The sequence below is a fragment of the Humulus lupulus genome, chromosome 8 (genome assembly GCF_963169125.1).
Source record: "Humulus lupulus chromosome 8, drHumLupu1.1, whole genome shotgun sequence".
Taxonomy (NCBI): Eukaryota; Viridiplantae; Streptophyta; class Magnoliopsida; order Rosales; family Cannabaceae; genus Humulus; species Humulus lupulus.
Window position 1 is genome coordinate 86,692,479 of NC_084800.1, and position 13,908 is coordinate 86,706,386.

Consider the following 13,908-nt stretch of genomic DNA (forward strand, 5'->3'; position numbering starts at 1 on the left):
TCTTATGCTTCCTAACTTTTTTTCTTCTAACTATATCTCAAAGTTCTTATCTTGTTGGTTTGGTGGGACACGTGTCTTTTTTGTGTTTCAAGTAGATGTAAATAATTAAAAGATTAATTCTAATGGTGACACATTCAGCTTTGGGGACTTCACAAATAACTTTTAGTATTTTTTATTAAAATAAGGGATATATGCGGCATAAGTACCCAATATTTGGGGAAAATATTCGGCATGGACCCAATCTTATTTTTTAGTGGGGAAAGTAACCAAACATAATAAAACTGTAATTCCGTTAGGTCTATTAATGAGCTGATTAGGCAGATACGTATCACGTTTTTATTAGTCCAAATCATAATTATTTTTAAATTTTAATTTTAAAATAAAAAATTAATTAAAATACATTTAAAATTTAAAAAATAAATAAATAAAAATTTATAACTGATTTTATCTTTGAAAAAAATTAAAACCCCTAAAACTATTCTGTCTCTGTCTCTCTCTCCCTCTCCCTCTCCCTCTCCCTCTCCCTCACTCTCTCCTTCCTTTCCCTAAAAAACTTTTATCTGCTGCATTTTTATTTCTTTCTAAATTTTCTTTTGCAGTATTTCCTATATCAGATTCTCCGTGGATTGAAGTACATACATTCTGCCAATGTTCTGCACAGAGACTGGAAACCTTGCAATCTTCTACTAAATGCCAATTGTGACTTGAAAATCTGTGATTTTGGGCTAGCTCGTGTCACCTTAGAAACTGATTTTATGACAGAATATGTTGTTACACTCCTCTCCCTCCTTCGAGTTTAATTTCGACTTCGATCAAAGCTTAATACTTCCTTTCAGGTACTATGTTATATTCAATATTAGATTAATGGTATACATACATACTATTGAAGGTACAAACAACTAGATCTGGTCCATGTGGGACACAATAGTCTAATATCCTCTCAAGATGGTGGTGATTTTTCGCTCACCAATCTTGAATCACCTGATCACAAGTGACCCATTTTTTTTTGCAGCTCGCTTATTTTTTTTTGGATCTCATGTGTCTTTTCGCACTATGCGGATCTCAGATCTCAGATCTCAAGTGTCTTTTTGTACTATGCGGATCTCGTACGGCTTGACTCACTCTTTTGGATTGGTGTGGATAGAATGACTACTAGGGAATTGACTCTTGATACCATGACAATAATCATGAGGCTCCATCTAAAAACCAATTGGTGATTAGTGGAGTTACACATGTTCTTATTAATGGTTCAATATTCTTACACTTATTCCATGTGAGAGACAATAGTCTAATACAAACATACTATACTTTGTATGTCTTGCAAATTTTACACTTCTCTCCCTCCTTTTAACATATATACAAAATATATTAGTTTGAATGAATAGATAGGGTTCAAAGAATAATGAAGACTACATCAAAAACAACCAACACAAACTCAAAAGTGAAGATAGCTTAGAGAAAAGAAGATGCAGTGATCAAAAGACAAGGATAACTATTTGTTAGCTTCCAAACAATTTGATTGTCAATATATTAGGCCATGTTGCTGCTTTCTCAATTTCTGATTTTTTCAACACCAAATTAAGGTAAACATAATACATAGACTATTATGTAATGCCTAATATTAATACTGATTGTCATTTTTATATATTTATTATTTATATGTGCATGTAATTTGATTTGATTTGATTTTTTTTTTTTTGGCAGTGGGAAGTTGTTTAACAAATTAGCCAAGGATTATGAGGGCTACATTTACAACATATTATCTCTTAATGAAATTTCATGTCATCCTTGTGCTGAAACAAGGAAACCAATTATATCTTCATGAGATGCCTACAGAGTCAAAATTCAGAGACTTTGTATTGACAAGGAGTGGTGCGTTAATTTTCTATTTCCTACATATATTTGGTTTAATTTATCATTTAGAAATGAAAAATAATAATCTATAAATTCAAAGAAGATTATGTAACCTTTCATGGTTGTTTTTAGATTAGCAACAATTATATATAAGAGAAATTGTTGGCAGGTGATGATTTTAATCACTATTTATGAGTACTTTTAGTATTTTCGGTACGTTAATAAGTTTCAACTCCATTTTTTTTACATAATGATATATAATGTAGTTACAATTGATCACCTACTAATTTTCAAGAATTTCCGAATAATTTAAAATACTGAAATCAGATTTAAACAGCTTTTTTATGCGTGCTTATTTTGATATTTATATGTGTGTACAAAAATGTGTTTGAATCCTGATTTCGACATGAATTTCTTGAAAATGTGTGAGGGGTCATACAATGATTAAAAATAATCAATACTACATAATAATTTTAGTTGGTTCTAATAAAGTTAAATATTATTTATTTTTTAAATATCCATAATTATCAAAGAAAACAACCTAATTAAATTTATTATTAAGATTTCGATAAAAATCTTTAAATAGTTTAATTTGAATATAATAATAACTAATTATTGATAGTTAAATTAATAAGAATAAACACATTTAAATCTAAATGCAGAATATTATTTAATTATAATATAGTTAAAATCATTTTAAAAGTTTCATAAATTTTAATACTAAATTTAATTAAAATTAAAGCAATTTTTTTTTTAATTTTGCAATAAAAATATTTAGTTAAAATTTAAAAGTATAATATATTAAAAACTCTTTAAAAGAAATTGATCATTCTCAACGATAACATGAAAATGAAAATTAGTTGGGTGATTTTATTAAACCTTAGATTATTCTGATTTACTTATTTTTGTTTTTTTAACAGAAAGAGAAATTAAATTTCCATCAAGGAAAAACATCTGGCTTAGCACTGCTAAAAAAAACTGCGACTAAAGCTCAATCTTGGAGCTTCTTATCTCTTAGGTATTATTGTAATTTGTAACAGAGAGGACGAGGGAGACTATGGACTCGAACACAATACCATTAATATGGGTTTACAACTCTTGAGCAGAATTAAAATAAATACCCAAATGCAACAATACCGTGAGAACGTGAGAAACTGAGAGAGATGGTCAATTCACTGTGGCTAACTCAAAACCATAGTTTTATCAAACCAAAATTAATTCAGTGCCAATTTCTACAACGAAAACGGAGTTTGTGGCCTTACGAGGATGATTTCAAATGCTGTGTCACGTGCAAATTTAATCAAGAAATTGTTCGTGTCTGTAGCGTAATCACCGGTGTTTCTATAGTTGGCTGTCAAATTTGTTACGAAAATTATTAGAACATTTATTATATCTGTCACCAGACTCAGACTCACTGGACTTATCAATTATTATTAGGATTATTGACTTTAGTTTTATTTAATTTTCCCCATATTTCAATTAGCATTTAGTTCTGTTATTATTCAGTTAAGTTGTTCTAGTTAGTTTAGTTGTTTAGTTTTATCATCATTAGCTATAATATAGCTATTGTACCTTTGAATTCAATGCACAAAGTTTTCTTTCATTTTTAGTTCCGCAATACTTATATTTGTTAAATTTTATCTTAATAATATACATATATATATTTGTTACATGGTCAGCTTGTTCCCAACGATCATGATCTTCTCAACTCCTTGAAGAAAAGCACAAATCTGATGGCGTGGCTTTGGTGTCTCAGACCAAGTTCTACACGCTTCATTTCAGCCCTTTCATTTCAGACTTGATGACCATTTTTGATGGTCTTATGCTGGCTGAAGACTCAAATTTTAATACTTTTCTTATTGAATCCAATTTGTCTTCATTTTTTTTTTTGAGAAAAATGGGTGGCCTTTCAAGCAAGATCAGAAGGCCTTTTAGTATTAATGGTTTCAGGGGAGTAAAGTCAACTCCAAGAGGTGCTAACTCTGTTGCTCATTCAATTGCAAAATATGCTTTATGTTCTAAAGCTTTTGTCACATGGAATAAATTTATGTTCTAAAACTTTTGCAACCATGGTGTTGAACCGTTTTTAAACTATGGCCTGCATTTTCTGCCTACAATAACTGATATTTGCTGGTGTTGTATCGTTCTTATGTGTCATTAATAGTATATGGGCCAACTGTTAAAATTTGTGAATTTAGTGTGAAGAGTCTGCCTGTCATGGTTTTCATTTAAATAAAAGATTATAGCCGCCTTCCAATTACATATTAGTTGGTCTATTGTGTTTGTGATTCCCCGACACTGTCTGCCTAAAAAACCAATTACTATTCTTAGCTTCTCCCTATCTGTCATAAAATCAAATGATTTTATTTTATCATCACATAGTACAAAATATATCAATAGAGTTCATATTTGAATAAAAAAAAAAGAAAAACTTATGATTTATCAAAGTATTAACAACTGAAAAGGCATTACATTCTCATTTCACATTTCTCACCGTTTAGTAATTGAAACACAACGATATAGAAAAGCCATGCTTAAAGCCACTCTACTAGTACTAGTCAACGTTGACATGCAAAACGTCAGACCTCTCCTCTTGCTTGACCTTAGGCAGAACCACTTTGAGCACACCATTCTTCATCTCAGCCTTGATCTGATCAGTCCTGTACAGTTTCTCCGGAAGGTCGATCCTGCTCATGTACCTCCGCCCACTCTCTTCGTCGCCTTCCTCTTTGCCGCCTTCGCCTCTGATGGTCAGAGTGTTCTGTTCCACTGACACCTTCACGTCCTCTTTGCTGAGTCCTGGCATGTCCACTCGGAGATGGAGTGCTTCCTCAGTCTCCCTCGCATCCCACCCGCGGCGGAGTCCGGACCCAACGCCACGGGAGGCCGAGAGGAATGGATTCTCCATGAATTGGTCCATCAGGTTCAGTACCTGGCTTAGGCTCCTTGTTGGTGAAAATGGATCAAACACTTCTGTGACATCACAAAACGAAAATTCGAGTCAAGTTTAGAAAATGGTAGTAACAGTAACAGATGTTTCTCTTCTAATAGAAGAACTAACACACATTTTGAACCTCTGCTTTCTAAGAAAGAAAATAGTAAGAAAACAGAGTATGGATCTTATGTAAATTTTGTTGGAATTAATGTCCAAAACACATTTTCCAATTTAAATCTCTCACGAATCCTCCGTTTTCTTACCAAAAAAAAAACCAGAAAATCAAATACTAAAAATAATACCACAACTCTAAGAATAGGAACAAAATGAGCAAAATCCTTTTTTCAGTCAAAGGCGTTCGCGAATAGAGAAAGTGAAACCCTGAAAGGTTACCGAGAAGGATTCTGAAGACGACTACCTGAGAGGAAATCATCACGGCCGAGGCGGCGAGAGGGATAACGGTCAGAGCGGCGGTCGATGTCGACGCCACGCTCGTCGTAGTCACCGTCGTCGTAATTGCGCACGGCGTTGGTGTTTAAATCTCCATAATTATCAAAGAAAACAACCTAATTAAATTTATTATTAAGATTTCGATAAAAATCTTTAAATATTTTTATCTGAATAATAATAACCATTTTGGATGGTAACTTAAATTTTAATAATTTTCTTATTGAATCCTATTTGTTTTCATTTTTTATTTTGAGAAAAATGGGTGGCCTTTCAAGCCGGATCAGAAGGCTTTTTAGTATTAATGGTTTCAGGGGTGTAAAGTTAACAAGAGGTGCTAACTTTGTTGCTCATTCAATTGCAAGATATGCTTTATGTTCTAAAACTTTTGCAACCACGGTTTTGAACCGTTTCTAAACTATGGCCAGAATTTTTTGCCTACAATAAATATTAAAAGAATGTTTAATAAAATAAATCTAAATAATTATATGTAAAATTTTTTAATTTCCATTTAAATTTAAATTGCATATATAAATTTTGACTAAGTAGATTATATTTTTTTTAAATTTGATTGGTTTCGGTTGACGTTTAATTTATATATATATTTGCAATTTGAATTAGCAAGAAGATTTTTTTAAGTTTAGAAACTCCTATATAAATTGATTAATCTTTGTTACAAGCTTATTATTAAGAAATATAAATAGGTATCGCATGCAACTAGAGCTATACTTCTTTTGAGGTACTATACTATATTCACTATCAGATTAATGGTACATACATATATACTATACTTTGTATCTTTTTGCAAATTTTACACTTCTCTCCCTCCTTTTAACATATATATACAAAATATATTGGTTTGAATGAATAGATAGGATTCAAAGAATAATGAAGACTACATCAAAAACAACCAACGCAGACTCAAAAGTGAAGATAGCTTATTCCAAGAAAATAGAGAAAAGAAGATGTAGTGATCAAAAGACAAGGATAACTATTTGTTCGCTTCCAAACGATTTGATTGTCAATATATTAGGCCATGTTGCTTCTTTCTCAATTTCTGATTTTTTCAACACCAAATTAAGGTAAACATAATACATATACTATTATATTATGCTAAATATTAATACTGATTGTCATTTTTATATATTTATTATTTATATGTGCATGTTATTTGGTTTGATTTGATTTGATTTATTTATTTTTTGCAGTGGGAAGTTGTTTAACAAATTAGCCAAGGATTATGAGGACTACATTTACAACAAATTATCTCTTAATGAAATTTCATGTCATCCTTTGGACTTGTGCTTAAACAAGGAAGCCAATTCTCTCTTCATGAGATGCCTACAGAGTCAAAATTCAGAAGCTTTGTATCGACAAGGAGTGGTAAGTTAATTTTCTATTTCCTACATATATTTGGTTTAATTTATCATTTAGAAATAAATAATAATAATCTATAAATTCAAACAAGATTATGTAACCTTTCATGGTTGTTTATAGATTAGCAACAATTACATATAAGAAAAATTGTTGGCTGGTGATGATTTTAATCATCATGACTATTTTTGAATAATTTATGAAATTAGATATAAACAGCTTTTTGCACGTGTGCTTATTTAGAAGTTTTTAAAAATAAGTGAGAAATAGTTGGAATTACATTATATATTATCATCTAAAAAATAGAGTTGTAGTTTAAAATAAAAAATACTTGTGATTAAAACCTTATATATAATAATTTTAGTTGGTTCTAATAAACTTAAATATTATATATTTTTTAAATCTCCATAATTATAAACGAAAACAACCTAACTAAATTTATTATTAAGATTTTGATAAAAATCTTTAAATATTTTTATTTGAATAATAAAAATAACTAATTATTGATCGTTAAATTAATAGGAATAACACACATTCAAATATAAATGCAGAATATTATTTAATTATAATATAGTTAAAATCATTTTAAAATTTTCATACTACATTTAATTAAAATTAAAGCAATTTTTTTAATTTTCAATAAAAATATTTAGTTAAAATGTAAAAGTATAATATATTAGAAACTCTTTAAAAGAAATTGATAATTCTCAACGATAACATGAAAATGAAAATTAGTTGGGTGATTTTATTAAACCTTAGATTATTCTGATTTACTTATTTTTGTTTTTTTTAACAGAAGGAGTACTTAAATTTCCATCAAGGAAAAACATCTGGCTTAACGCTGCTCAAAAAAGCTGCGACTATAGCTCATCTTGGAGCTTCTTATCTCTTAGGTATTATTGTAATTTGTAAGAGAGAGGACGAGGGAGAGTATGGACTCGAACACAATAGCATTAATATGGGTTTACAACTCTTGAGCAGAATTAAAACAGACACCCAAATGCAACAATGCCGTGAGAAACTGAGAGAGATGGTCAATTCACTATGGCTTACTCAAAACCATAGTTTTATCAAACCAAAATTAATTCAGTGCCAATTTCCACAACGAAAACGGAGCTCGTGGCCTTACAAGGATGATTTCAAATGCTGTGTCTCGTGCAAATTTAATCAAGAAATTGTTCGTGTGTGTAGCATAATCACCGGTGTTTCTTTAGTTGGCTGTCAAATTTGTTACCAAGATTATTAGAACATTTATTATAACTGTAATTAACTTTAGTTTTATTCTATTTTCATGTATTTCAATTAGCATTAGTTCTGTTATTTTTTCGTACCTTTGACTTCAATGCACAAAGTTTTCTTTCATTTTTAGTTCCGCAATACTTATATTTGTTAAATTTTATCTTAATAATATATATATATATATTTGTTTGGAATTGCTCTTTACATGGTCAGCTTGTTCCCAACGATCACGATCTTATCAACTGCTGAAAGAAAAGCTGAAGGTTTTAGCTCTAGGATTGTGGTGCACAAATCTGATGGCGTGGCTTTGGCGTCTCAGACCAAGTTCTACTCGCTTCATTTCAGCCCTTTCAGACTTGATGACCATTTTGGATGGTCTTATGCTGGCTGAAGGCTTAAACTTTAATAATTTTCTTATTGAATCCGATTTGTTTTCATTTTTTTTATTTGAGAAAAATCTCTGCAGCTGAAGCGAATTGGGGGAGTAAAGTCAACTCCAGGAGGTGCTAATTCTGTTGCTCATTCAATTGCAAAATATGCTTTGTAATATGCTTTATGTTCTAAAGCTGTGACAAAACTTTTGCAACCATGGTGTTGAACCGTTTTTAAACTATGGCCTGCATTTTCTGCCTACAATAACTGATATTTGCTGGTGTTGTATCGTTCTTATGTGTCATTAATAGTATATGGGCCAACTATTAAAATTAGTTTTCATTTAAATAAAAGATTATAGCCTCCTTCCAATTACATATTAGTTGGTCTATTGTGTTTGTGATTCCCCAACACTGTCTGCCTAAAAAACCAATTACTATTCTTAGCTTCTCCCTATCCGTCATAAAATCAAATGATTTTATTTTATCATCACATAGTACAATATATATCAATAGAGTTCATATTTGAATAAAAAAAAAAAAAACTCATGATTTATCAAAGTATTAACAACTCAAAAGCCATTACATTCTCATTTCACATTTCTCACCGTTTAGTAATTGAAACACAACGATGTAGAAAAGCCATGCTTGAAACCACTCTACTAGCACTACTCAACGTTGACATGCAAAACGTCAGACCTCTCCTCTTCCTTGGCCTTAGGCAGAACCACTTTGAGCACACCATTCTTCATCTCAGCCTTGATCTGATCAGTCCTGTACAGTTTCTCCGGAAGGTCGATCCTGCTCATGTACCTCCGCCCACTCTCTTCGTCGCCTTCCTCTTTGCCTCCTTCGCCTCTGATGGTCAGAGTGTTCTGTTCCACTGACACCTTCACATCCTCTTTGCTGAGTCCTGGCATGTCCACTCGGAGATGGAGTGCTTCCTCAGTCTCCCTCGCATCCCACCCGCGGCGGAGTCCGGACCCAACGCCACGGGAGGCCGAGAGGAGTGGATTCTCCATGAATTGGTCCATCAGGTTCAGTACCTGGCTCAGGCTCCTTGTTGGTGAAAATGGATCAAACACTTCTGTGACATCACAAAACGAAAATTCGAGTCAAAGTTTAGAAAATGATAGTAACAGTAACAGATGTTTCTCTTCTAATAGAAGAACTAACACACATTTTGAACCTCTGCTTTCTAAGCAAGAAAATAGTAAGAAAACAGAGTATGGATCTTATGTAAATTTTGTTGGAATTAATGTCCAAAACACATTTTCTAACTTAATTCTCTCACGAATCCTCCGTTTTCTTACCAATAAAAAATCAGAAAATCAAATACTAAAAATAATACCACAACTCTAAGAATAAGAACAAAATGAGCAAAATCATTTTTTTCAGCCAAAGGCGTTCGCGAATAGAGAAAGTAAAACCCGAAAGGTTACCGAGAAGGATTCTGAAGACGACTACCTGAGAGGAAATCATCACGGCCGAGGCGGCGAGAGGGATAACGGTCAGAGCGGCGGTCGATGTCGACGCCGCGCTCGTCGTAGTCACCGTCGTCGTAATTGCGCACGGCGTTGGTGTTGAAGTACCTGGAAGCGGCGGACGGAGCATTAGCTATGGTGCGAATCGGGTAAAGAATGGAATTCGGGCGGAGGTTGGAAGAAAGGAGGCGCTTAAGAGCGAGTGAGGAAGCCATTAGAACTGAGCTGGGAGCTAGATTTGAGAATCGATGAAGACGAGACTGGAGAGAAAGAAGTTAGTCTTTTGCCTTATTTTTTTCTTAGTGCACTGGTTTCTTTCTGATCAAGGCAATGGGGTTTTATAGCAGAGTTAGAACAGTGTGGAAGGTCCTAGAGGGGTCGCTGTTGAAATAAATCAAGAATCTTCTAGAAACGCAAAGTCGGTTATGTATATTTCTCCAGCTTTATGACTAAAACTTCGTTAATACTACAACAATTTTACCGAGGTAAAAGACATTTATAAAAGAGTAATACTCGATAAGTACTCAAATTGCACACAATTTTTACAATGTGTGATAAATTTTAATTATAAATAATTATAAATCATTTCAAGTGGTTATCACATTATTTTTAATTATGTGTTTAAGATTAATTGTACTTCATTGTATATAAATAGTGTGTGTAATTTGAATGTGTCTTAATTATTATTCTTTATAAAATCAGTACTTAAATTTAGTGTTGTTTATTAACTTGGTCATGATATTTGTATCTTGATAATGATAGTCTAATTTCTATATTTTATTGAGAAATTTGTGGCAAAACTCATTAAGTAATTTGAAAAGTTGTACTTAAGTCACTAAGTAGTTTTTTTTGCGGCAATAGTCAATAAGTATGCTGAAGGTTTGCACTTAAACTAATCCATTAAATAGATTTTTTTGTAGCAAAAGTTAGTAAGTAATTTGAAATATTAGACTTAAGTCGCTAAGTAGTTTTTTAGTTGCAAAACTAATATTTTATACTAATTATATCTCAATTTTAATTAATTAATAATAACATAAAAATATATAATTCTAATATTGAAAAATTATTTAAAAATTATTTTATAAATTAAAAAAAAATCAAAAGTTATGACATGAAAAAATATTTAATTTTAAATAAATTAAGTTTTAATTCAATTTAAATTGTATTATTTTAAAAATTTTAATTTAACTAATAGTGAAAAATATTTTTATATTCGAAAATTTAAAATTATTTTTTATTTTTAAAAAAGATTTCATTTATTATATTAATGTTATGAATATATATATTTAGACATTTTATGATTAATTAAAATTAAGATAAAATTTATGTAAAATGTGACTTTTCCAACAAAAATAACTACTACTTAGTGACTTAAGTGCAATATTTTAGATTACATACTGACTTTTGTCGCCAAAACAACTACCTAATGACTTAAGTGAAATTTCTCAGACAACATCCTGATTTTTGCCACAAAAAAAATGACTTAATGATTTAAGTGCAATCTTTTGAACTGCTTAATGATTTTTGTCGTAAATTTTTCCTATTTTATTTTAGTTCAAAGACAATCCCTCTATCTACAATCCAATTTTTTTTAAAACAAAAATGAATCCTTCTTCTTTACCTTTACTTAGGTTATGTTTGGGAGGAATAATGTAACGTCCCTAAGGTAGGGTACGTCTGCCACATACTCGTAATTCTAGGGTTTACGAGTATGTAAGGCACTTGACCAAAAGAATTAAATAAAATGATACGAAGAAATACAGAAAAATTTAAACTTTTATATAAACTTATTAGAAGAAATTATTACACGTATGAATACTTTAAATTTAAGGCAGCATATGAAAACTCTAAACCATTATTGCATTGCTACTGAGTCCGTGCTCCACAAGTTGCTCAACAGCTAAAGTCACACCTGGAAAAATGTTGGAAAATAACATAATGAGCTAACGCTCAGTAAGCAAATCTCATGCATACACATACACATGAATGTCGTGAGTTTGTAGTGCACATATACTAATATGCTGACTTATATACTTATGCATTTCATTTATTGCTCATGCACTTTCAAACTTTACTTTTATGCTCTTTCTTTTAGTTTCACATTTTTATGGGCCCGATTTCACTTGTGCACACTGTTTGATTCGGCAAATGCCTGCAGGGCTTATAACAGATATCATATAGAATCCCATGGGTTCTCCTCCGGCTAGCCATCATCTCAACTAGGCTCATCATAACACTCATTTCATCGTTGCCATAGCTGCCATACTTATTACACATATGGAGGAGAAAGACGGGAACATGGCAAACATATCTGAATGGTCAACTCTGACCTAGCCCACACTAGTGGACGGCCACTATAAGCCTTAATAGACCTCCGTCTTCTTTACTAAACTTACTTGATTGCTTCATTGAAACAGTGGCACCCTTTTTAACATCTTATTATCACTTTGCTTAAGCCTTGTGTCATTAAAATGTTTAACTTTACATAAAACTTTTCAAGGCATTTCATAACTTTTCTCATATTCATATGCATGGTCTTATATCACATAATAATGTATCACATAACTGTACATGCCATGCATACATGCTGATGCTGAAATGCCAATGTTCATGTTCATGATTCATGTTGATGGTATTCAATCAAGGCATTGCATCACATCTCATATAACTCAAAACATCTTTAGTCATAATACATGAAGCTTTGGGTTGGTGGCGTTGTTATACCTTAACGTAGAGCTATGGCTCAGGTCTAAGGTTTCCAGCCTAAAAACTTAAACGCTTCATATATCATAACATATAACAAATCATGAACATAGAGTAATCCACATATCCATCAACATAAGAACACATACTTGCACATAATTCATATCATTCTTAACCAAGTAAGACATCTTTCACATATCACAGAATTCATCAATTACATATCACACAACACCCTTATGGTGTTCATATAACCATTCTTCACATACTTATCATATGCATCATCATCATACCATACTTAACTCATCAGATGTACACAATCAATGTAGTCATGCATCTTATACTTAAGCACAAAAGGTGAGATTTACTTACCTTAGGTCCTTAGCTTATTTTAAAATTCCTCACCAAGAGTCAATCAATCAAATCCATACAAATCCTATTCAAGGCACATCATTTATTAAATTCTATCAAAATCATAAATATACACTATTGATAGTGTATATTAATAATACCAGAAACTATATAAATGATAATAATAAATTATTATCAACGTAATACAAATAACTCTTCATATAAAACCATGCTTTAAACCTTGCTCATAAGATAATGTACCCTTATGATAATAATAATAATAATAATCCCAACAAAAATAATAATTATCGTCTATAATTAAACTTATTTCGATATTAATAACAAAATACTTCAATAGCAATACGTATATGGATGTATATATTCAAATAGTCATTTTATAAAAGAAATCATATTTTTAACATAAAGTTGTCATAATCAATATAATGATAATAATATAAATATAAATATTTATATTATTATTAATTAGTCATAATATCAATTCCAGTGATATAATAAATATACTTTCTCCAAACTTCATTGGTCTTACAAATATCAATAACTGTAAGAAACTAATATTTGATATTATTTTAATATTCAAATATTAATATACAATAATAATGGTTAGATAATAGGTTTACTATAAATCATACTTTTCATATATATATATATATGAATCTGTATTCTTGATTTACTTAACAAAATAATAACAATAATAATTAAAATTACTTAATCATAATAATTTCTATATTAATATAAAATCAATTAAATATGTATTTTTATACTTTATTTAATATCTAATATTTTCTAGAAAATTAGACAGCACAACGGCTATAAAGTGGACAATTCCAAAATCAAAACCTGTATCAAAAATATATATAATCCCAGACAGCCAGTAAATTACAGAAAATATTCCATATATCAATAATATATAATTATATACCATAAATACACTTAGTAACAATTACTCTAATCAATCACAATTAAATCACAATATATAGGTTAAAGAAACTATACCAAAATGATCGGGTTCCACAATAAGTCAAACGATGATTTTCTGAGACTCAAAACGTACTTCGGAACCTCGAACACTAAGTTTCGACCGTCGGTCTACGGTGGATCGCGGTGGCTCGTGGTGGGCCCACCACCCAACTAT

General features: G+C 31.0%; 3 protein-coding genes across 3 annotated transcripts; 1 reads left to right on the plus strand and 2 right to left on the minus strand.

Annotated features, from left to right (window-relative positions):
* Positions 1–4,197: 4,197 nt before the first annotated feature.
* Positions 4,198–5,590, minus strand: LOC133795757 (23.6 kDa heat shock protein, mitochondrial-like). The gene is made up of 3 exons (XM_062233212.1): positions 5,579–5,590; positions 5,208–5,355; positions 4,198–4,827 (listed from the first exon to the last, which is right to left on the minus strand). Exons 1-3 carry the CDS (start codon positions 5,588–5,590, stop codon positions 4,409–4,411), a joined length of 579 nt encoding a protein of 192 aa, XP_062089196.1. The 3' UTR covers positions 4,198–4,408.
* A 534-nt stretch (positions 5,591–6,124) lies between these two features.
* LOC133795758 (uncharacterized) lies at positions 6,125–8,240 on the plus strand. The gene is made up of 4 exons (XM_062233213.1): positions 6,125–6,318; positions 6,445–6,619; positions 7,407–7,540; positions 8,063–8,240. Exons 1-4 carry the CDS (start codon positions 6,125–6,127, stop codon positions 8,238–8,240), a joined length of 681 nt encoding a protein of 226 aa, XP_062089197.1.
* A 510-nt stretch (positions 8,241–8,750) lies between these two features.
* On the minus strand, positions 8,751–10,023 carry LOC133798023 (23.6 kDa heat shock protein, mitochondrial-like). The gene is made up of 2 exons (XM_062236191.1): positions 9,688–10,023; positions 8,751–9,307 (listed from the first exon to the last, which is right to left on the minus strand). Exons 1-2 carry the CDS (start codon positions 9,917–9,919, stop codon positions 8,889–8,891), a joined length of 651 nt encoding a protein of 216 aa, XP_062092175.1. The 5' UTR covers positions 9,920–10,023; the 3' UTR covers positions 8,751–8,888.
* Positions 10,024–13,908: the final 3,885 nt, after the last annotated feature.

Excerpts from the sequence above, each read along its gene's own strand:
- LOC133795757 (XM_062233212.1), bottom strand. Across the intron at positions 4,828-5,207 it reads CCGTGATGATTTCCTCTCAG|AAGTGTTTGATCCATTTTCA; the intron begins GTAGTCGTCTTC and ends GTGATGTCACAG.
- LOC133795758 (XM_062233213.1), top strand. The coding sequence starts at position 6,125 with ATGAAGACTACATCAAAAACAACCAACGCAGACTCAAAAGTGAAGATA. Across the intron at positions 6,319-6,444 it reads TTTTTCAACACCAAATTAAG|TGGGAAGTTGTTTAACAAAT; the intron begins GTAAACATAATA and ends TATTTTTTGCAG. Across the intron at positions 7,541-8,062 it reads AAGAGAGAGGACGAGGGAGA|CTTGTTCCCAACGATCACGA; the intron begins GTATGGACTCGA and ends TTACATGGTCAG.
- LOC133798023 (XM_062236191.1), bottom strand. The coding sequence starts at position 9,919 with ATGGCTTCCTCACTCGCTCTTAAGCGCCTCCTTTCTTCCAACCTCCGC. Across the intron at positions 9,308-9,687 it reads CCGTGATGATTTCCTCTCAG|AAGTGTTTGATCCATTTTCA; the intron begins GTAGTCGTCTTC and ends GTGATGTCACAG.